At 39.4% G+C, this 23,952-nt stretch overlaps 1 protein-coding gene across 3 annotated transcripts in view; it reads left to right on the top strand.

Moving 5' to 3' along the window:
• The first annotated feature begins 1,536 nt into the window (after window positions 1-1,536).
• EMCN (endomucin) overlaps window positions 1,537-23,952 on the top strand; it is a 54,072-nt gene continuing 31,656 nt past the window's right edge. The window contains exons 1-4 of one of the 3 annotated variants that reach the window (XM_085325594.1): window positions 1,537-1,704; window positions 19,413-19,472; window positions 21,809-21,901; window positions 22,341-22,451. In XM_085325594.1, coding sequence (XP_085181720.1) covers window positions 1,647-1,704; window positions 19,413-19,472; window positions 21,809-21,901; window positions 22,341-22,451 — 322 coding nt within the window. In that variant the 5' untranslated portion in view covers window positions 1,537-1,646. The remainder of the gene's footprint in view (window positions 1,705-19,412; window positions 19,473-21,808; window positions 21,902-22,340; window positions 22,452-23,952) is intronic. The other 2 variants (XM_085325595.1, XM_085325596.1) reach the window with 2 other exon arrangements.

The raw sequence follows: 23,952 nt of genomic DNA, 5'->3' as shown, positions 1-23,952 counted from the left end.
AGAAGGAGAGAGATAAAAGTTTCACAGATCAACTGGGGCTGAGGAGAAGAGAGAAATTTTGCTCTGGCTCATTAGACAATCCATTTGAGAGTGTTTCTCTGAGGCCTGTGTTCTTATCACATGGCATAGCAAATTAACATTGCAAGTACCTGTACAGAAGAATAAAGATATACTTTCTGTTCCTAATGGACCAGACCACAGTTAAAGCTAGTTGAAACTTTTCAAATTTTAAAAATAAGAAGTCTAGTTTTCTTTTAAAAACAATGCTTGCTTAAAAAAACTCTCACTGCCAGCCTTAATTCTATGGTATTAATTGAGCAAAAGTGATTTGATTCTCTCTGGTTTTGATACAGAATGAGACTAGCCCATCCCCAACAGAAAGTTTTTTTTTTTTTCAGAAACACTCTGTAAATTTTAAATGGTTGGCCATTTTATATCAAATGCAGACCAGAACTTGCATCATGTCTCTGTTTCCTTCTAGGACACCAGAATAGCTAGCTTCAACTCTCTAACACAGTTAGGCCATGCCATTCATCATGTGCAGTGCTGTACCTCTTGGCATACTGTATGCTTGTCCAAACTGGTAGTTTGCAAGGTATGTGCAAGGCACTTGTGCGTGTGGAGATGGATCATCTTGTGCAGGGAAGTTTTCTCTGACAGCAGGAATGGTACAGTCATGTGTAATTCATTTCAAAAGTGTATCTTGTGCTGGGACATGGCCTAAAGTTTGGGAAAGGCTGTCATGGATCTGGCTGCATTATCCACCACTGTGTTCGCTGCATATCCACGCAACGTGATGGCTGGCCAAAGTCTCTGCCCAGGGGTTTGGATCCCCATCAGTCAAAGTTGCTGCTTTAATATTGTATGATTAGATTCTATTATATTAAAAACAGATAGCAGAGCCCTTTCCTAAATGAAGCCATGAGATGTGACATCTCCTCAAAAGTTCATGGACAGAGGATGATGTGGGCTAGTAGGTGGGGTGCAGACCACTGCTCCTATTCCTGGCTCTGCCCTTTATCTGCTGGGTGACGCTGCGCAAGGCGCTTCCTCCCTCTGTGCTGATTTCCCCTTCAGTCCTTTCTCAGCTRTGCTGCGATGGCCAGCTCTCTCACTGGCTTTAGTATGAAACATCTGTGATTTTCACCAAAGGCTGCAGCCACCTTATCTAATAGAAAGAAGAGCCAGGGTGAGAGCTCCGTTCCCCGCTGCGTTATCCCCCACTACCCAGGCTCTGTCGCTATTATATGTTCCATTTAAAAGTATCCCCAAATACAGTATGAAAGTTGGTGATGTATAGCCTATTCTAAGGAGAGGTTTGCCTCTGTTGAAAAGCTTTCCTGACCTCTTGGCCGAAGAAGAACAAAATAATGTATTAACAAAAACACAGTTGGCTGCCAAAGAAAAGGAGTTCCTGTAAGGACTGAAACAATAAATCTCCTCCGTACTGAACTCCCAGAGGGAGTATGTTGTGTTTCCTCCTGTTCTTTATCAAAGTCCCCAAAATAAGCAGGAATGGGCAGTGACTAGGCACAGTGTCTACACACCTTTTTCCATGGAGTAATTAAGGCCTGCCTCAGAGTGAGAGAGCACTCCCTGCCCAGCTGTGCAAGGGAAAGCTGACACCACAACCACCACCAGCAAGCATGAAGCTATTGGGGATTGCCTATTTCCTAGCTGTATGCTGTATTTGCACTTTGGGGGGTAAGTTTTTTGGCTTTTTATGGGGGGGGGAAGGGGGAGTAGACTTGTCACATCTGTAGGGCATTTTGTGAGCAAAAGCTTAGCTGTCAGCAGCTGGATGATATTTTTTTTCTTTTCCAGTGCAGTGATCGAAAGACTGTGTTGGAGAAGAAGGTAGTTGAGTTATACGTGTTCTGTGAAAAAATTTATGCCATTGTATTTTTGTGACAGCTCTTTTTCTGGATATCATKAATCCCCTCAGTCTGAGGGGAATTAAAAACAGAGATGTATTTACAAAGGTTTTCTGTTCTGTTTTTCTTCTTTAAAATAAAGCATCTCTTGGAGAGGTGTTTTTAAGGGAGAATTGAAAAATCTGTCAGATTTTGCAAATAAKACTCTTGCAAATCAGATCTGTCCTGATGTGTTCCCATGGATTTCCTTGGTACTGTGCCAGCAATAATTTTGGCCAAAGATGTTTCTCAGAAATAAGTTTGATTTTGGCCCCAAATATATAGGGACCTAGAGTATTTATCAAGTGTCATATAATGAGRGATGCAAACCTGGGGGCAATATTTGTTACTGAGCGCAATACCTCCTTAAAGTCATTCTCAGATGCATAGATTTAATCACATTTCATAGTGTTCAGATGGGCACTGATTGCTATTTTCATTATTCTTCAGCTTGAAATATCATGCACTTTTATAGTCGAAGTAATTACTAAATCCTGAGATGGAGAGAGAAACTGTAACAAGGACCGGAGTCTGTCATCACCTTTGTCAAAAGATAGATTTGAAACTAAGTCTGCTTTTATCTGCACTTTCATTTGCTGGCCGTTTGGGCTGAGCACTCATAACTAAAGCTTTCACAAAGGCTTATAGATTGCCTGTAGGTGAGTTTTTTTTTTTTTTTTTTTTTTGAATCAGATGTAGAAAATTTATAATACTAGAATAATTGATCAGTTAATGAACTTTCCCACAGATTATGTGTTAAAATCTAAAAAGATCTTCTGTGGTGCAGCTTGTGCTATTGCTTGGTCTCACTGCTATTAGAAAAAAAATTAGTAAAGAAGTTTGAAAATAACATTGTGCCATAGAGAGAACTGTTCTTCTTACTTAGTAACACTTACTATGTTAAGTAAGTACAAGTTCTGAAAGTCTGTGCTGAGGTGCTATTTATTCTCTGTTTGCTACTCCTAGTAAAAATAGTCTTCCTGTCATTGTTAAACCTTTAATTTCACAGCTTCTGAAAAGCAAGGTGGAGTTGGATCAAAAGGAACAGAATCAACAGAACAGGCCATAAAGCTTATCGGAAAGCAACATGCAAAGGCAAGAGGACAGTCCTTCCTTTAAAAAGGATTTCCCTCCTCTGCATGATGTGATCAGGGCAGAACTGGAGCCCCTGAATAAGAAAATTTCATATAGGAGATATTTGCTCTGAACAACTTCTGTTCTGTAGAAATAATGTCTAAAAGAAGCTTTATTACAGAGTAGACTTGGTAGTGAATTTCTGTTAGTAAAATCAGATTAGAAAAGTAAGACCATGCATRAGGAAATCTAGATTGTGCGTCTCCGTCGTCCAAATAAAAGAATATAATCTGATCATTTCTCCTTCCTTCTTCTGCATTATCATTAGCAATGAACAGTGAAAAGCAGGCTATCGTGCTTTCCTGGTGTGTCTAAAAAAAAAATAAACCACCCGTTAAGATAAAGCAGTTTTATTCAATTTTACTGTCTGTTGTATGAGGTTGGACCAAAGTCTTTAGGCTCCCATTACTTCTGGTGACTAAAATATTCTGGACATCTGAGTTATAACAGTGGGATTTTATAATCTGAGGAGAGGAATGGATCCTAAGGAAGCTGACACGTGTCCCTCATATTGAGTCTCCCTGTTTTGAGCATTAGAGATGGTAGCAGGACACTCCTCTCTGGCTGCTTAGAAAAACTTAGTATTTTAAAATTATGCTCCGTAAAATTGAGAAAGGGTCAAATTATACCCAGCATTTTAATATTGACCCCCAAATCTAGGAGTTGTTTGCTCCATCTTCAGTTTACCAGAACAAGTAATATGTGGATTTGTAGCCTCTTCATATAATATATGCAAGCAGTCTGTGTTTGAATGTTTTGTAAATCATGCAGAAATGTACCAGGATGTTTGCACTGCAGTTTGTAGGGAACATACCAGATCTTCTGCAAGATCTCAGAATTTTATGCCCTGCCTTTAACTTGTAAGTGGGCTACATTTTCTTGCTAATTTTTTAATTGTCTTGGGATCTTACATCCTTGGAAGCCCCTTGGGTTTTGATGGGATCTACGCTTTGTCAGCAAATTACTAGAGGCTAATTTACCTGTGTAAATTAGATGTTGATGAGGCAGATAGTCTCCTGACAACTTGTCTCTGTTATTGAGGATTTTCTTCACTCCTTCAGGAGCTAAATGACATGCTGAAGGCAGAAATTCCTCATCTCAGGATGTTCGGACCTGTCATATTGCCCTCTATTTTTACTTTTTCCAAAATATATTTCAAATAGAAATGCTTTTCTGAACTGATTCATAGCACTTCCAAGCTTTAAAGAACAGACAACAACGGAGTAGGTCAAAGAACCTCTGGCCAAAGCACAAGGATCTAATAGTGATGCTCCTGAGTCATCATTAGGGTTTATTACTCTTTAAAATGGATTAGGATGGAGCTCATTCATCAAAAAGATTAGAGAATAGGAATTAGCATATGCTTCTAATTTAAGTGCTTAGAAGATACATCTTCATGTGCCTCAGCCTTATGATACAGCACGGCTGTGGCTATATTGCATTGCAGATGAACTCCACAGAGTGCCTCCCAGAGCTGTGTTGTCGCTTGTCCATCTTCGTAATGTGCTCACAGCACACCACAGCTTCCTTCTTGCCCCAACAGTCAGGTTTCTCTCCTGCAGAAATGATAACACAGAAGAATGAAAACACAAAATGAACAAAACATCTAGACTCTTTGCATCAGTCTGGATGTGTTCAGGTTACGCACTCAAAATCAGGCACTGAAATGTATTGGTCTCATGTTTCAGATCTACATTGGATGTGTTTTATTAATGACTGATTAGTGACCCCTATTGACAGCTAGCAGTACCTTTCTCCATGAGTGCTCTTGTAGAAATTGGTGGGACTCCACACAAAGACAGACATTTTTCACTTTGAAACGTGGGAGCAAACATGGCATTGAGAGCATGGTCCAAAAGCAACTGAAGCAATTCAAAGAGATTCCATTACACGTTGGATTAACTCTTAACTGAGTGTTTCCCAAATGTCTTGCCTATTATGTGTGTATCATGGAACCTGGGGTGTCATCCCGTCCCTGTAACATGGCAAATTCAATCCCAGGTCTTAGCCCGATAGCTTGAGCTGGCCTCCACTAAACCTGGGTTCCTGGAGTCATTGTATAGATTTGTAGTTGCTTGAACTCTGATACCATTGTCAGTGTTAACCAGATGCGACAGATAAATAGTCTTTTCCATTTCCATCTTCTGTGCTCTCAGCTCACAATTTTAAAATGAGATACTATCAAAACCATTTCTGAGCACTTCTAACTTTTGAGCATGATCTTCTCTCGCTCTGGGATATTATTCATGGCTGTGCCCTGGGAGAGACACCAATGTACAAGCTGTCACTGTCTCAGTTGTGAAAATCTGAGAAATGTGAATAGGCTTTAGATAATCAGTTGCCTTTTTATGCCTTTAGTTTACTTGAACCCAAACTTTGAATGTTCTGGTAATCTGCCTGTTGTTAAAAAAAAACGTGTTTCAGATGTTTCCAGCACTCCTGGCAGTTTGCAAGACCAGCTTTTTCAAAAATCAAATTGCAGTGCTAGAGCTTACTGAAGCCTTTAATTGAGTGCTTATTCCTGYGCAGAACCTTTCTTCCCTGCTGCCACATTCCTTTGATTCATTATAGTTGCCTCATGTTGGGCCAGTTTTGTCTAATGGATTTTAAGGGTCTATTTACTATGGGACAAAAGGAAATCATTTGTCCTAGCCCCAAACCCAAATGCAAGTTTGCTCTGTTTACTAAGGATAGAAATAAGCAGCTTGATACTTGGTTGATGAAAAGATTATGATTTACAGCCAAAACAAATAGAAGATGAATCTGAAGGGCAAGTTGTCTGCCGTGTTCAGCATCAAACCCAAGAATATATACTGCSATATAACATGCTTAACAAGTGGTTGTCATGTCTAAAAATTTAACAGAATGTTTTTTCTAGTTTAGCTATCTCTTTCATCTGGGTTAAAAACTAGAGTTGTTACTAAACTTTACTGATTTAAGTTAGGAAGAATGATCCACAGAGGCTTATGCTTCAGTTTGTTTGCTTGTTTGTTTTTTCTGAATAAGAAAGGAGTAAGAACCTTACATTTGGTTTCTGATTGTGTACATAGCTATAYGTGTCCTGTGTGAAAGCCTGCAAAAACACAAATGAAAAACAATCTTTAAGAAACTCTCATCCTGGTGGAGAGAAAGAAATTTTAACTTGTACAATTCTGTAGCCAGGTTAACATCATAGTCTAAAGATGAGTCAGGCTCCATGGTAAAATCATATGAGAAAGATGTCATTGTTTCTGCTCCTTAAGAAAGCTGGGAAGGGGGAGGATTGTCCATTTGTTTGTTTTCACTGCAATAAATKCAAGAAAGACCCTTTAATGGTTTATTTTGCAATTGTGTAGATAGAGACAGAACTTGGCCTGTTGGATTTGTATGTGTAGCAGTTGTTATTACCAAGTATAAGTCAAGAATTAAAGACGTGGCTCCAGTAGAAGATAAACATTTACTTTTGGTTTCAGCTAGCACTCTAAAAATAGGTGTCTCAGATTTAAACAGAGGATTCAATACCCTGGCTCGTACCATGCCTTGCTATGTGAGCCATTTGCATTGTTCAGTGCTGTGCTCGAGCTATGAGGCGGATAGATACCTTTGGATTCGTCTCCTTTAAGTGAATTCTTGGATGGTGTAAAACCAGCACATTGTATCAGACAAACCTACCCACAGTAGGAAAAATAGTTTGACTCAATTTAATATGATGCTATCTCTACATTGCGTCTTCTTAACCTGTCTCCTGCTGTGAGAAAGGTGTGCTTTGACAGTCACTTGCTAGTACAGTGTCTCTTAAACTGAGCAGGCATGATTTGCTGGGATACTGTCCYATTGCAGAGCAGACAGGAAGGGGGAGCAAGCCCCCTTCTGCCACTCCACTGTTCACCAAAGGCTAGTCTGGAGGGGCCCAAAGTGTTTTCTCGTCAGCAGCGAGGCTAGACAATAGTGCCTTTCAGGCAAGAATAACTAGCTAATGCTCTAAAGATTACATTTTGAACTAATAGAGTAAGAATTTTCTAACTGCTTTTCAGTGGAGAGTGGATGCTTGCCTGATTCTGGTACAGGTGAAAATCCTAGCCTATTTGTCAATAAACTATTCTTGAAACAATTTTTAATCACCTTTTCCAATGACACTAACGTGCCCCCGGTGTTAGCTGTATGTTGTAGATTGCATCAAATCTCAGATTGCTGAAACCACAGAGCAAGGGGCACATAGTTTTGCATTATATTTATCCGCTGTAACCTTTCTGCCTCATCTTATCACTCTAATGAAATTGTGTGTTTTGCCAGGATGGGAGTGATACTCCAGCCTTGCTGTCCAAACATTTCTGCCAGATATGTAATCGTTTTTAAAAGCRCATTCAGCTTGTATTAATGCCCTGAGTTCACAGTTTGTTTGAGGAATGTCAGAGTAATTAAAACTTTAGGGTTAAAATAATTAAATCCCTGATTATATTAATCAGTTGTTTAGGCTTCCTGGATATTTCTTCCTTTATAATCTTTAGCAGAAGATTAGTATCATATTTGGGCTGGGCAGATTTGGCTATTGAGGCAACAACTGGTCAGCATGCCAAAATCTTTGGGTTTTAGTTAGTCTGATGAAAACAGCATCAATAGATTTAGTAAGCTTCCTGGCACAGCAGTTGCATTATTTTCTTTGTAAAATATATTATTGATTGGTTTGAGTCAGTATTCTTTGCATGATAGTTATTTGAAGTTACCAGAGCTCTGTATATTCCTCCATTTTTGACTAGTTTGCCACATTTTCTAGCTTGTTTACAATGCCCAACAGTGAGCCTAGGCTTTTATTTAAAAGACAGTATCAATAACCTTCTAAATGTAAATATGTGTGGTGCTATCTATCCAAGTGCAAGGACAGTCTGAAATCATCTGTCTTTGATAGATGAATTACCCCTCCTCATCTCATCATGGATCATATATCACATCAGTGTAGATGATGTAAATGTTGGCATTTGCAAACCTCTTCAAAGGTCACTAAAGCAGAAGTGTTTCCAAACTTGGTTAGATGAGGTGCAGGAAATGCTGAGAATTTCTCCAGCAAGAATTGAGAAACCTACATCTTTACCCCCAAATTCTGAGCTGCCGCATCGAGAAGAGAGACTCTGGTTGTGGGTCGCGTATAGTGCTTCAACTGCCTTTCTAAGTCCCCAAAAGCCAAAATACTGCCTAAGAATCACAAATTCTCTGATATTCTCACCCAGTTGTCCAATCCTCATTTCCCCATGACTCCTGCAGATGGTTCTTAAAGCAGAAGTCTGTGGCACACTAGAAAAAATGTTTTAGGGGAGCATGAAATTTCATTGCAATTACTCTTTCTGCACRGGACTATTAACGTTTGTTTCTGGAAGACTATTGAATTCTTTGAATTATGGAGCTATCTGGACATTGTGTGGAATTTAACTCTGCTTTATCACAAAGCACATGGGTTTTGGATATTACAGAAGTTCAGCACTGAAAGGATGGCTGCCGAAAAGAGTTATTATTGTAAAGCAGCTTTAGGTTCTCTTTAGGAAGGTTATTCTTATAATAGCAGGTTGCTACAGTGTATTAATATATTTGCTGTGGTTCAGAAGGCAGCAAATATATTTACCAAACTGCTGGATTTCATTTGGAACAGCTCACTGGAGTGGTTGCCAGTGTGCAACCAGAGGAAGAACTTATTAAAAATATATGCCAGTTAACCTAATACTTGAGGTGTGCTGATCACAGAAGGGGAAATCAAGAGTGCAGGTATTAGAGACGAAAGCCACCCAGTGCAGGACTGTTTTTTGATCTCAGCATGTTTTATCTGGTCTTGTTCAATTGGCTTCAGAGGAATTCACTATCTTCCTCTRTGGGCTATTCTGTGTGCTAATGGAGTCATGCGGTTAGCACATCTTAATGCTATTGAATTTAAGTGGACTAGTGCACAATTTTATTTCATTGGCTTACTGATACTTTCTTATAGTGCACTGTCTGCTTCCTGACTAATTGCTTTCACCTTACATTTCCCAGAACTGGCAGAAAACACTGTTTTCAAGTGAAAACAGTGGAAAATGAGGATTGATCATAAATGAAAAAAATTGCCAAGGGAGAAGATCAGAAGGATTTGAGTAAGAATGCAACAACTGATTCACAAATACTTGTAATTGTCATGGRGAATGAAATTAGACTTACCTGCAGATTAAAGTACAAGTGGCAGCTAAATATGTTGCACAACATGAGATCRTCAGTTCTCAGAAACACCAGATTTTGCTCCTAGCTCACCATAACTTCCCAGGGCACTGACGGGGACCTGGAGTTTTGACTAGCCTCTGTCAAAGCCACTGTCTTGATTTTGATCTACTTTCTGCTCCGCTAGGAAGTTGATCGTCAGCTTGGGTGCTGATYTGGTATCACATAAATACCATTGCTCTTTGCTAGTCTAATTTCTTGTTGTTGACCCTCTGCCTCAAGTGCTCTGCTAGTAACCAATAAGTAATTAATTTCTTGATTTCCACTTTGCAGTAAAAAGCATGTGAGAAAAACATTTTGGATTAGCTTCTGAGCTCAGCTGTTGTATCAGATTGGTAGAAATTAAAAATAATATGAGTATTCAGTCAGCTTTTCACAGTTAGGGAGGTCTTCCTCAGCTATGTGGTCCAGTTACAGAAAACAGACGTTTTCAAAGTGCATCCTGCGTCCTTGCATATAACGTAACTCAAATGATACTGTACTCCAGTCTCTTTTGGGCTTCATTTATGGGATATTCTATACTGTTTAGCCTTTGGTTTAGGCATTGTGGAAAAGAGGAAGAGGGCCTCAACTCAGTGTGGAATTACGTTAATCATAGAAGCAATTTTACAATGTTTCCACAGAGGTTTTCTGGTGGGAATAGGTTTTTGATGCTCCAGATGYGTTCAGAGCTTTGTCAGGAGCAGAGTGGCATGGGCAAGTGCGGCTGAAATGAGTGTATAGGCTGATGCAGGATATGCTAAAAGTGAACACATCATAGCAGCCACTGCAGTGACCATTTCCTGAATTATACAATTAGTCGTGTTGCTTGAGATGCATTTTGATCACAAAGATAGAGCTAAACAAACACAAAGCAGTACAATTTTACCAACGGCTGCAGCCCCAGCACATCAAAAAGGATAACTTCCGATTGACCTATGCTCAACTTCCCCTGTAGTTCTTTTATTTTTTTGTCCTACCCAAACACACTCATTCCTGAGAAGCAAAAATATGCTCAAAAATAATGTGTTACAGAAAAAAACATTGTGGGCATTACCCAGAGAACTACAGTCTTCTCTCTACTTTCTGAGTGAGGRTGACTTAACACCAACGCTCCTGCTCTTTCCTGTTGCAGGGAAGGGACTCTCCTTTTATTCTTTTTCTTGTTCTGCTCAACAGTGCACAATGTTTTAAAAGCTCTTTCTATATAAAACTGCACCTATTCAAAAACATTTTAAAACTGATTTAGCATGACTAACACAAGGGGGGTGGTGGTTGGTTTTTCCTACTATAAAATAACCTTTAGTAACTCCTACTTTTTATCTTATACATGGACACAGAAATACATTACCATCAAAGGGTGATAATCTGGTGGGTTTAATAGTTTTAAAGGGTTTAATTAAAACCTATTTAATAGGTTTAACAGGTTTAAATAAAGTGAAGTACAGAGCTTGGAGTCTTTGTCCAAAGCAGGCTGGAGTGCTGGTGAGCATTCTGAGCACAGCTTTATTGCTTTATAGAGAGCAAACAATGTCCTCATCTCTCTGCAGCATGCAGTAATAAAGACATCCACCGCRCTTAATGTAGGAGCAGAAAGTGCAGAGAGAAAGCTTGAGATTAAGAGTCATTGGTAGGCAAGTTTGCATTTCTTCTGAATCTGTAAGACAAACCATGAAACTGTCTGCTAAGTGCCTGGATTCCTCTGTCCACASATGCCAAGCAGTAAACCGCGCTTTGCTTGCTTTGCTTCAGATGCTAGATAAAACATGTGGGCATCTAGCCCAGTCCTTTTTAGTATTGTTTTCAACTGAGCAGGAGCCCTTAGCAACGTAAAGCCACGTTAGTGAGGCCAGCTGCCTTTTTTTCACTGTTTCTCTGTTATGACTCCTTACGTAGGAACTGTTTGCTGTGTGCCCTGAGTGTGCTTTGTGGAAACTATGCTATTTGCTCAAGTAATAAATAATTCTCAGCAGTTGCCTGCTGCCATGGTGTGCCCAATGTTTGGCATGAGGTCGTGCTAGCCACATGTTTGGGTGAGTGGGAGAAGCAGCTGGGGCAGTGCTGGCACCAAAGTTTCGTTTCCTGGCTTTTCCCTGTTCCCTTTCAGAGAAACTGCAAGGCTCCCTCCCTTTCCTTCCTCTCCTCAGTTGCTGCTGCTGTTGGGTTCCTCTGGGCAGCCCTGCTTGGATTTCCTCTGCGGAGCAGGAGTCCCACATTGCCCCATCTCCAGCTATCAGTTTCCAGGAGCAGCATTGCCCTTGCTTCCCTTTCCTGCTATGGAGGTTCACATTGATGCTCCCTTTTAACTAATTTCTTTCTCCTCGCCACGTTCACAGATGCTTCTGCTTTTCGCACCTCCTGTGAGGGAGCAGGGAGGGACCCGTGTCCCTCTGGCYCAGGACTGTCTCCTTCCTGCCTTGTTTTCTTCCTCCAGGCATACATTTCTCCTCACTCTTTTATAGCACACAGTTCTTGTTCTGCACTACCAGTCTGCACACCAGAGTCAGGAGCTTCCAATGGAGAAGTAAAAAGAGTACCTAAATGTAGTATCTCATCATGTTGGGTTTTTATATTAYGTTTTAGTTTGCTGTTTAAGAGAGATTTGACTGAAGGGAAGGTAACAGCTTGGCAAACTGGAGGTGGTTTCCCACCTCCATAGRCAGTGGAGAATCACAGGCTTCCAGCTGATTGGCATTAGGCAGCAAAGAATGTGKCATCTCTCCCTGACTTATTTTTTTAGCATTGCCTGTATTATCTGTTTTAATCTCACAGGGGTTCACCTGAAACATGATTGGTGTAAATTTGTTCAGAGTCCACACAGTCCTTCCAGTCATTGCTATAAGATACTAACAATATAGAAAATACTGAAGAAAATGACATATATATATATATATATATATATATATATGTATTGCAGAAGGCCACATTAAGAACATTTTCAGATGTGCAAAGGCATTGTGAGACCACGCTGGAAAGACATTTTGCGATTTTTGCTCATGAAGGTATTGCAGCACTGGTGATCAGCATAGAATCACTACCAGGGATGAAGCTTTCTTTTCATCAACTGTTATTTCAGTGCAGATACTTGCACTTAGATACTACTGCAGACACATCTGAATGTGTGTGTGAGGCATGTCATGTGCTATGTATGCTTTAAAACCCACAGAAGAAATATAAAGATATGTGGGCTGTATATTTCTCTCTGAGTTGCTTCAACTTCACGAAATTTGCAAGTGGCTAGTTTAATTTATCACCATTGCTGCATGTTATAAGCGCCAGMTGGGTTTCACTGGATTACATCAGACTTCGATTTCCATTTAAATTCTAGCTAATACAACCATAGAGGAAAGATTTGCAATGTAAGTATTTATAGCAGAATGACAATTACTTTAATCAAATTCTTTTAAAACACAATTTCTATGGGGTTTAATATTTTGTTAGTGTTGTTTTTTTTTTTAATTTTGGGAGGATTGATTTATAGATTTTGTATTAAACACRACTGCTAACATTGGGTTTAAACTTCTTTTAACAGTACATCCCAAATGGAAGATTTTGCAATTTGGGAACACCTATGCTGCTTCTAATATTTTTTTTTATTGCCTGCTAATGTTTTAGATAGTCTGCATAAATAGGTTAGTCATTTTTTGCCAAACAGTGTTTAACTGTGACCACTGTTCAACACTGCTGTTTGATTTTTGAAAGTTTCATGCCATAATTTCAATCTTAACCAAATACTTCACATGAAATTGGATGTACTGTAGGTAAAACTGTTCTTAGGTTTTAAGCAAACACTATAGTTAAAAAAAAATGCCCTTAAAATATGCCTGGAGGACTTGAACCTGCAGATTTCCTGGGAACATGTTTCTGTTGATACTGGGTAGCTCTTGTTTGTGCTATTTTAATGAGGGGTAAAAAAGCTGCATCTAGTGGAAATAAAACTAGCTGCAAAAGTGCAGACGGAGGACTGAAATAGCAACAGCTATCTAAATGAACCCTGTTCCTTGCTTTGGCCTAAATTACAGCTTTGTGCAGCATGTTCAGAGGGTTGGTTCTTACCTAACACATGACCCAAACAAAGCAAAACATTGAGAAAGCTGAGACCAGTTGCAAATGCAAATTTTGCAGCTTGTATCCATATTATTATTATTTTGAAAGAGCTAAATGATAAAAAATGCAGACACAGATAATATCTTGAACTGTGAGTTTCTCTGTTCTTATGAAACTCCATTAATGATAGAGTGTGGTGCCATTGTGTGTTGCAGTTTGTAGTCTTCTAGGAAATAGGAACATACTATTATCCCTCTTTTACGGGTGGGAAAATGAGACACACAGAGTGTCTACATGACAGATTAAGTACCAGAAGCTCTATCTAACCTAATTAAACTGTATTGCTCTACACAGAGTTACTAGAGAGGCTGGAGTAATGTCTACCCTGCAGTCATAGCTGTTTATCTTATTTGGGGTGATTTATCTAGAGTAGCTGTAAACTAGCAAGCTCACATATTAATTATGGTAGTGCAATAATGCAGCACAGACCTCCGAGCCATGCAAGAAGTTAGGTCAGTCCTTGGAGAACTGGCGAGTGTGGTGACATTACTAAACAGCTGTGAGCATTGGTGCCAGCTACTAGAAAGCTAGCTCATGTGTCTTGACAGAATATTACCCTGAAGCTCCACGGGAAACTGAGCTTGAGTTTACTGACCCCTGCTTATAACACTCTGCTCTCTCCCCCTTGGCTGGAAAGGGGACTTGGGAAATGGTAAACTTTACTGAGGATGAAACCCCTAAAGCATACAACTGCTAAACCTCACCAGATGAAAACAGGCCTTCTACGGTGACTTTCTCTAACAGCAGCTAAATCTCAAGTTTAAACCCTAGATTAATRCATTCAGGCATACTCAAGCTCTGTTTGGAGAGCACAAGTAGAGTTTGAGAGGTACCTGAAACTTGCCTGGGGCCTCTGCACWTGGGAGAGATGTTTGTGCAGTGAGAGTTGATGGGAGATGAACTGCTTGTCTAGGTAAATCTTTTTTTTTTAATCTTTAGGAAAAAAATGCATTAAAAAGGAAGAAGAAATTTATCTCAAGATTTAGGTTAGAAAGCAGTGAACAAGTACTGAGGGGGGGTTGAGGAGTGAAAACAAAAATAAGGGAAGTGCAAGAAAAACWCTAGGCCAGGGAAAGATCAGATAGATAGAAGAATAAAGACATGAAGCAGCAATAAATGAAAATAAAAGAGAAATCCTAATAGACATAGAGCTCCCAGCTAAGAATAAACAGATTGTGTGCATTGTTGGGCAACAGTTATTTATTGGGAATCCTGAGAATATCAGTACTAGCTTTTCTCATATGGATAATTATACCTTTCCCCAAAGAGGACAAAACAGTGGACAGTCTGCCCACAGATACTGCTGGAGCAGCTGCTATAGGAGTCTTCTGTGGTCGTGGCAGGGAGCAGAATTATCATCCGTTTCCTGTGAAAGATCACAGTTTATTTCTGATGCTGTGTAAGACAGAAAGCAAGAAGGTGGTAACTTTGACCTCTCCATGTCTTGCATAGGTTCAGGGTCACACAAACACATATAATATGGGAAATGGCACCTGTGGATTCCACTTTACAACTTTGAAGCGGGGAAGTAACATGTACAGAAGTTTGAGATCAGGTTTCCTCAGAACATGTCTTTGATATTTACTTCTGTCTAAAGCCATTTGCGTATTGATCTGATTTAAAGTGGGGATATCTTACATCCTCAACCTGATACAGGCACTGAAAAACTTGGAAAATTTCCTTAGCGTGTTATTCAAATTTCCCTTGTCTGTTACCTCTAGTTTTGTCCTGTGTGGACCTAATGAGTTTATTCCTCTCCTTATAGTAATCCTTTACCTGCTTGAGTGCCATTATCCTGCCTCCGGTTATTTTTTCCTCTCCAAACTAAACAAATGCAATTCTTGTAATCCTTCCTGTGGGGTCTCTCTCTCTCTCTCTCTTTTTTTTTTCTCTCTCTCTCTAGACTCCTGATGATTTTTATTGTTCTCCTTTAACCCCACTCCAGGTATCCCGCACTCTTCTCAACAGGTTTCCCCAGGCAGGACAGAGTGCTTCCACTGTGCCCTCACCAGTGCTGATCTGAATGGAAGGATTTTAATGTGAACATAAACTCCTGTCTGGTTAGTGCAAGGTCRAGTTAGAAGAAGACTAACAGGTCATTTTACTCACTGTTTCTGTAGTGAGAATAAATTCTCCAATATTTCTTTTCAAAATTAGAAATTGACGCCAAAACATCTAGCTTTTAAATACAGTAACTGATATCATGCGTATCATCAATATATATTCAAAATAGTCTATTTATGTTCAGAAATGTTTTTGATTTTTTTTTTTTTTTTTTTTTTTTTTTTTAATACTTTAATATTAACTGTTTCAAGTAGTGTTTTAAACTTACTCATTGCTCAAATGAAGAAGGAAAAAAAAGCAAAAATGACTGCCTGGTATTGCATCAGCAATTTCATTCATATGCTACAGCATATTCTAGGGCACAAAGCACTAACAGGCACCTAATTAACACAAGCTCAGGACCTGCTTATCTTAGTCTTCCCAGTGTAAAGGTAAAGACAATGAGAGATGGAGGAGATGAGAGCTCCAAACTCAGGCCTTGGAGGTTGAAGCCTACATCAAAAGCTGCAGTTTGAGGACAACTGCACCACTGGTCTTTGCTAACTGAATTTAGGATCTCCTTCTGAATTTTAGAAAAGAAAGAAAGAAAATTCAGTTTTTAGGTTAGTTCACTTTGAAATCATGTATCAAGACCAAATTTAAATGATTTTATTATTGTTTTAATTTTAGAACAAATGAACCTTTTCAATCCAAGCCAAGATTTTGAACTGTTGGGGGAAAAAAAAATAATTGACCTTTATTTTTTTATTTTGGCCTCCTGACCACAGGTCAGATGTTGGTCAAGTCCTCTTCTTCATTCCTTCACATCCTTCCCTGCCACAATTATTCTCTCAATGTCTCTGTGCCTTCCTGCTCTTCTGCTYTCACCTTATTCCTGTCCTGTTATCTTCCCCTCTTTGTGATTTCTTCTCTCCCTCCTATCTAGTCTTAGGCATGTTTTTCTTTTTTGGATCTCCCACCCAGTAGCGCCATCTCTGCCAACCTTATTTCAGTCCAGAGTATCGTCTTAGCACCTTTTAGCAACGTGTACATTCTCTAGACACAAGGCTCTGTACGGAAGGCACATACACTCGTTTGGTTGCCTTTACTGCCGGGGAGCACAGCAAATAGGAGAGGTTTGTGAGAGGGAGCAGCTGACAAGCAGATCTGGGCTGCTCCCACGGTATACATCAGGAGTCTCTTGTATCAAAGGAGTCACTATMTCTGAATTCCCCCAAAACAGTGCAACTGTAACTTAACTTAATTGTCTTTCATCTAAGACTGCAGCCAACRTGATCAGAAAAATAAATCTCCCTCTCTGTGTCTCTCTCTCTTTGTCTAGCTAACAGTCTYTAATAGGCCAAAGATTTTTTTCTCAGTCATTTTTAATCTCTTGATTTTGTCCCCATAGGATTCTCCTTAGTCACAATTTAACTTCACAAATAACATAATAAGCCACTAGCTGCATTACTTCTTTGAACCAACCAATACCATCCCAAATCCTGGCTAGTTGTAAGCATGTTTTCATGTTGCTTTCAACTTGTTTTTAAAATATACTTAATTTTCCATCCTGTCCTAAGTGTAYAATCGATTCATTCATAAAACTCCATTTTTATTCTATTCTGCTGATACAATTTTTCTTAATTTCTCTAGATAAAATCCAAAAATTTGGATTCACAAAACAGCATAGCAAAAGCTCTAGGAAATTGCAGCTGTATCAGCTTCTCCCTGCCTTTGACACTGCTAAGGGAGAATCAAAGGGACAGAGGCAGTTGTGCAGCAATGGTATCCTACTGCAGGAGTGCACTGGGGCACTGCAGTTGCCTCTGAGGGGAATTTCTGGAGTTAGGTGGTCATAATGCTATTAACTAATATTAATAAAATGACCCAAATCATAACTGTGACTTAAATTCTCTTTTTTAATTTTTGAAGAAATATTGCTCCATCATCATGGATATTAAATGCAGCATGTCTTTAGAGGATGGATACTCTGAAAACTACAATGGACTTTTCTCAAGTCACACTGAGTTAGGGAATGAGCTAATTGGCTAGCTAATGTGTTTAGCTGGTGTTACAGACATGGTAGTTACTGAGAAATGTTAAAATAAACCATGTGAAATGCAGGCACTGTTGAACAAACATTCTGCTTTAGTGCTATGGCCCTGTGGCATGGGGAATTAGAGGAGCTTTGTCACTAGCTCTTAATGAGACTTAAAAGGCAGAAAATTGTTCCTTGTTTGGGAAACCCCTAATAAATACTTGCTTTTTGGTCTATTTGGATATAATTTGTTTTCGAAGTATRGGGTTAAAATGTATTAATCAAGGGGGTTAGCATATCCTGACTGTATTCATGTAACCTGGGGAGAAAAGCAGAAGCAGCAGCAGGTCCATAAGGAAAAGATCTCATTTCCATCTTGTGTGAATGGTGAGGTTTCCACAGACAGTAGCTTTCTATACTCCTCTGCCCCTCTGGTAATACAGTGACAAAAATTATTCTGGCTTTTAGTGAGAAGGGCTACAGATTTTCTACTGAAGCTGCAGGAGGTAGTGAGGATGGCATGAACTTGGGCAAGGCACCAGCCCAAGCTGAAATCACTGCAGCCTGCTCCCACGAGGACAGAAACACTTGCCAGGGCCAGCCCTGCTGCCCAGCACATGCTGGGCTGAAGTCAATGGTGGGGACAGRAGTGTACTCCAAACAAATTGGGCTAGTTTGGTGTGTGCTGCGACATAACCTTATGAAGGCAGCAGAATACCTAGCAGAGATACCTCACAGGGGGACACTGGTATAGGGGCAAACTCCCAGCCAAGGCTCATTAGAAATACGTGGGGTGCTATCACTACGTCACAGCTGAGAGGTGTGATACCACCTTGAATTCTTTAAACAGCAATTGTAAGGCTTATCTGATGAGGCTCTGTTCTGAACATGTGCCTGCAGAATTCCTGCATTTGTATTACATATTTTTTCCTGAATCCCCAGGTTAGGTCAGTGACTCTGGCAAGCGTCAGATGGAGCTCATGAAATGCTAATCAGACCACAGCATGCTAAGCAGAGGGAACAAAGCTGACTGTTCTGCCCTGTAGCCAGAAAAAGAGAGCATGCCAGCAGATATTACCATGAACGGAGTTACACCAGACTAGTGACATACTGTCCTGACTCAGTTTTGCAATGTCTATATTATGGCATTTTAATGCAGCATGACAGGATGTCACAGTACAAACCTGTAAGCATTGTAGGACTAATCTGTGCCATTCTGCTTTTCCATTCAGTAGCAGAGCTGATCTCTTCCTCCCCAAATGTAACTATCCTTTTCTTACAGTAGCGTACAAGGGTTGTTTCTGATTCAATGCAATTTTGCATCCCCTTCATCAACCTCTAGTGTTAATAGGGGAAAAAAAAAAAGAAAAAAAAAAGAAAAAGACACTCCAGAAATAAGGATGAAACTCTTTTTATTAAGAAGTCAAAACTCTAGTTGAGTCATGCTTTTAGAATTTTTCTACACAGATAGGAGATGTAGAAATTGTTTTGCTTTTCATTTAGAGATTTTTAAATAAATTTGGAGATTTTTATCTACTAACTTGACCTAGGATGTTTAAGATTGCTATCATTTACTCCAGTAAAATCCCAACAAGCTGGAGTATTCCCTTTAGAGCAGTGTGGAATGCCCATCACTGGTCAACCTGATGTTTCCTGGACCATGTTCAGTGAATTCTCCTCTCTTCCTCATATATAGGGAGAAAGGTAAGGCTGAAAGCATCTCTTGTCAGAAAACAACCCGGAGTCCTAGAAGAGTGCTAGAAAGATGCTCCCCATTAGGAGCAGTGAGGGTGTATCTAACAGATTTAGTATACAACTTGAAAAAGTTGCTAGTAGAGTTGTGTGACTTCATTGCTTCTGGACTTGATTTTCTAGGAAGGGCCTTGCTACTTAGTGCCTTATATGCCTTATCTATATCATAATGCTAAATAGATCTGGAAGATGGCTGAACTAATGTGATGTTTTTTCTGTGTTTATTTCAGAACATAATACTACAGACAATACCACCAAGGCATCCTTTACCATATTAACATCAATATCGGGTAAGAGCTCAAATTCACTGTTGTCTGGTACTCTGAAGTTCATTTTTAACTTCCAAGTTTTCCAGCCACTGAGAGATATCAGGTGAATTATTTCATCTCAGGTGATTGTAGTACACTCTGTTTTTGCCTGGGATTATCATATAAGTCTGTTGAGAAGAATAAAAGATTGAGGGTTATGTGGAGAACAAAGGATTAAGGGTAGTGTGGAGAGGGCTAATTGGAGCACGTGGGGGGCTTTTTTGTTTGTTTGCTTTTGGGTTTTTTTCCAAATGAAAAAGGCTTGAATTATGTGAGTTTATAGGGTCTCAAGGAGCGTTTAAATTGTGACCAAGTATAAGAAAAGTTAGCTGAGACTTCATAGTTCAAGAGGTTGTCAGATCGAGAACCTGGAAAATGGCACCAGCTGTCCAGCTAGGAATATGGCACCAGAGAGTAGCAGATAGTAACTAATCTTGTTAGGGTGGAAGAGGACCTGGGCTTAAAGAATAGAAAGTTATATAATATTTGACAACACTGAGTCTCAATTAATGTAAGAGTATACATATGCATAAAGCTGTCACTTTCAAAAATACTACTGATAACTTCTTAAAACTATTTATGACATGGTTCACATTTTATTGATGATTGATGTTCTTATATCCACCAGAGCTTTCTGTTTCAGAAGATGCACTCTCCTCTTTAGTTTGTGATTAACTAGGTCAAACTTAAATTCCTAACACTATGAGGAGTTAACAGAGAAACTCTCTAGCTCAAATGGTGAAAGTCCATGCTTCTGGCTTATATCTTCAACTGACACACTCAGTTTGCCTTATTTTGTACCTTTATACTTATTAAAAACCAATGTTGATTACATTTCATACATGTGAGCTAATTATCAAATCCTTTATTAGTCTGAATGTTGAAGATGCTGCTGCATTTCATAAATGATGCATGTGATGYGAGAAAACTTGGAAATAGGACTGTATTTTCTGAAAATCAAAGGCACCAATGAATCTGTTACAGAGCTGAGAGCACTGGGATTATAATGATGTAAACAGCTGAAATGCTAGTAACGGAGGTAAATAAGATGCAGCCAAGTGAAGTAAGCATATGTTATGGTTACTACAGCACAAGAGTTAGTCCTTTTCAGATTGTGTTGCAGTTCTTTTATGCTTCAAAAACCTACGTTTACATCTGTTCTGAACGTCTAATGAATGTCCAACACAGCACAGTGGATGAGTTCTTCAAATGTTTTGCTGAAATTTGCCTGATAGTCTTTTGCCTCACAAGGGAAAGCATCATTGGTACTTATGTCTATGAGAAAAGTCTCAGAAGCAACCTATGAGAATAAAACATTTTGTGGGAGTGGAACAAGCTCTCAGGAAGCTCCAAGCCATTCTTTGAGGCATTGCTCTTCTAGGTGAACAGCTAAGAAAGTGAGAATAGAGGAAGAGTGTATGATCAAGTATGTTTTAAAAGTTCTGGTGGGAATATTATATTTAGAAGTACTAAAGTCATATGAAGGAAAACATTTTCCCCACCTATGGAGAGGCAGCATGACATATATTGGGTTGTTGACAAGGATTGAACTGAGCCTCTATAGCTGACAGTAACATTTTCTGTTTATATTAGATTAGGAGAATTGAAAGCTGGGCTGTTAAAATAATTTTGTTATGTGTTTCCATCCTGGCTGCTTCAACAACAGGTTGGCTAGTCCATTCCTTTGGCCACGTGCAATGTAGGAGTGTGGTATGCCACCCATGCACTAAGACATACCAACATAAAACTTTCCAAAATCTTAGTGTTGTCTGCTCCCCTCCTTCTGTACCAGCAGCAGCTAAAAGTGATCCCTGCTGCCCTAGGAAGTCGTTTCTCCTCCTCTCAGCCTCCAAATCTTGCCTCTCTGGAGGAGAAAACAGAAAACTACAATGTGCCTCAGTTTAAAGGGCACTGAGTTCACTGCTGGGAATATCACTCAATAGTGAATGTTATTCCTCTCATCAAGAATTTTCTGCACTTCTCTGTATGCCTCAGAGAAAAGCCTGCCAGGGGCTCTTTTCTCCCCAAAATCTAAGTGCAGAGGAGGAGAATGGAAGACACATTGTAGAGAGTGGGTCTGGGAAAGCTAGCTGGCAGAAAAACTTAACTGGAGCTGGACGTGGTCAGCACGGACAAAAGGAAAAAGCTCCAGCAAGCTTAGATAGAATCTCTTTCCCCTCAGTCCTTTTCCTGTAATTTATATAGATATATAGAGATGTTCATTACTTTTTTGCAAGAAAGCAGCTAGAGCTGTGAGATGTTTATTTATGCATGATAAAATAATAAACATGTGAATGTCTTTCTTGCTGTAATGGAAGCTGTGAACACATTCACTTCACAAGTGACAACACTGCAGTCACCAGCACTGAAAACAATTGCAAGAGAAGCTACAAATGAATCTGTCACAACCAGTAAGTGAAAATTTTTTTGAGCCAATTATTGATACATTTCTAAAGAACTGTGTGGAGGGGAAACAAAAAGAAAGAATCAGATGTTGATCAGAAATTTAAGAAGCAGTGCCTCTTGGCCTGGGAATTTGTATTATAAATAGTGAATTCTATTTTGAAGCCTTTGGGGAGTACACAATGGCTCTCTTCTTCCGATTCAAGATGACTGCAAAGCAAAGTCTTATAACTACATTACCATGGGCTTGTCTTCAGTGGAATGACCCATCTGTGGGATGTGGTTTCTCTGCAGTAAAGGGAGCCCTTCTTCATTTTTCTTTTCCAATTTAAATTAGATATGCATCTGGTAATTTAAGATTAGACTGTAAGCAGGCCAATCGGTATTTTGCACATACATGTGTATGCAAAAATTAATCAAATAACTTTAATGTCCTTTCTTTATTAGGCTCAACCCCTTCAACTAACACTACACAACAAACAACACAAGCTACAACAACACAACCACCAGTAAAAACTTCCCCCACAGTGGACGATAAAAGTAACAGCACAATAAACAGTAAGTAATAATTTCATTGAAGCATTTCTGATTCATTCGAAACTAGAGCTCTGAAAAAAACAGTGTGGATCAGTAAGAAGAGATCAAAGAGAGTAGTTTGGGAAACAAATTCAGAGGTTTTGAGAAACAGAGCTCTTCATCCTGCAGTATTACATGTCCTTAAAGAATCTTGCCCAAGAATCTGACGCAAGGAATATTATACCTTTAATTTGTAGAGGAGATGGTCTGGGGTCCTTAGGATTTGAGTCTCCTTGTAACTGGAGAGGTGAATTTGGAAGGGTTTTAGTTTTTTCTTTTCTTCTTTTTTTTTTTATTTATTTAATAAGTATTTAATTAAAAGAAAATGATTCTACATGATCAGAGCAATATCAAAGCATCCTCCTCTATTTATATATATGTTCAATGCTAAGTTAATTATATTCTATATTATATTGGGTCATAGTACTCAAAGCACAGATGTGGTACCAATTACCCTGCAGCAATCTTAGGAAATACTTTTGTTCCCCATAAAATCTTCAGAATAACATGTGTGTTGGCTCAATGCATCAAAATGAGTTTCTTCTTAAATTTGTTGTATAGCTTTTGGATATTTGCATTGCTTACTTGTTTACATTAATCCAACCAGTTAATACAGTGCATTTCTTGAATTTTCTTTTCTTAGAAACCGATCTCTTTGCTGGCAATGAACTACCAGATAAATGTTTGCTTAAGCCTTTTTCTGAACCAGAGCTTTCAAATACTCTATTTTTTTTATATTTAATTGACTGAAAAAATTAAGAAAGAAATACTGTAAATATTTCACTCAGCAGTCAGAGGTATACCAGCTTGCTCCAAATTGGCATTTAGAGCACAAGTAAATGTGGCAATTGATTAGAGCTTGATTTCTCTTTCCTTGATTCTCTTGCCTGAAAAGCGAGTTCTATTAGTAGACTGCATGCATGCTTACTGCTTTTAAAACCATTGCTCGTGGACCTGGCCCTGTTATGCTGCCTATAGAGCAATTTCTCTCTCACACAGAGGTTACATCTTCTACGGATGCAGCGTTCGTGCTGTGATTGTCATAGAGAAGAGTCTGATCATTAGTCTGCACTCTTTTGCATTTTGGCTTGCCTTTTAAATGCTAGGATTGGTGAATCACAGGATACGAGTTGGCCAGTGTGCAAGCTAGTGCGGTGATACTGAAAGCCACAAAGAATCTTTTTAAGTCTGTACTTGTGATCGCATAGGCCTGTCAGGAGTCCACAGAGCATCACATCATGAGTACCGTTTCCAGTCCTTTGGGCTTGACAGAGGTTCCTGATTTGCGGGTATCAGATCGGCACAGCCACCTGGAACTAAACCTTACTGACAGGTAGAGCTCCTGGCATGGGAAAAAATGCTAATAAGGAATGGCATGCCTGTCTGTGCAGCTTAGTTCCAGGTGCTGCTCTGAACCGATACCCTGAAAAAGTTGGGAGTAGGTCAAATTACAAACCTCCGGAATGTTGCAAGAAAGGGTTTT

The sequence above is a fragment of the Rhea americana genome, unplaced genomic scaffold (genome assembly GCF_003343005.1).
Source record: "Rhea americana isolate MKP2758 unplaced genomic scaffold, rheAme1 scaffold_99, whole genome shotgun sequence".
In the NCBI taxonomy this organism is placed as follows: domain Eukaryota; kingdom Metazoa; phylum Chordata; class Aves; order Rheiformes; family Rheidae; genus Rhea; species Rhea americana.
The sequence above is the reverse complement of the archived record's forward strand: the minus strand, read 5'-3'. Positions and strand labels throughout refer to the sequence as shown.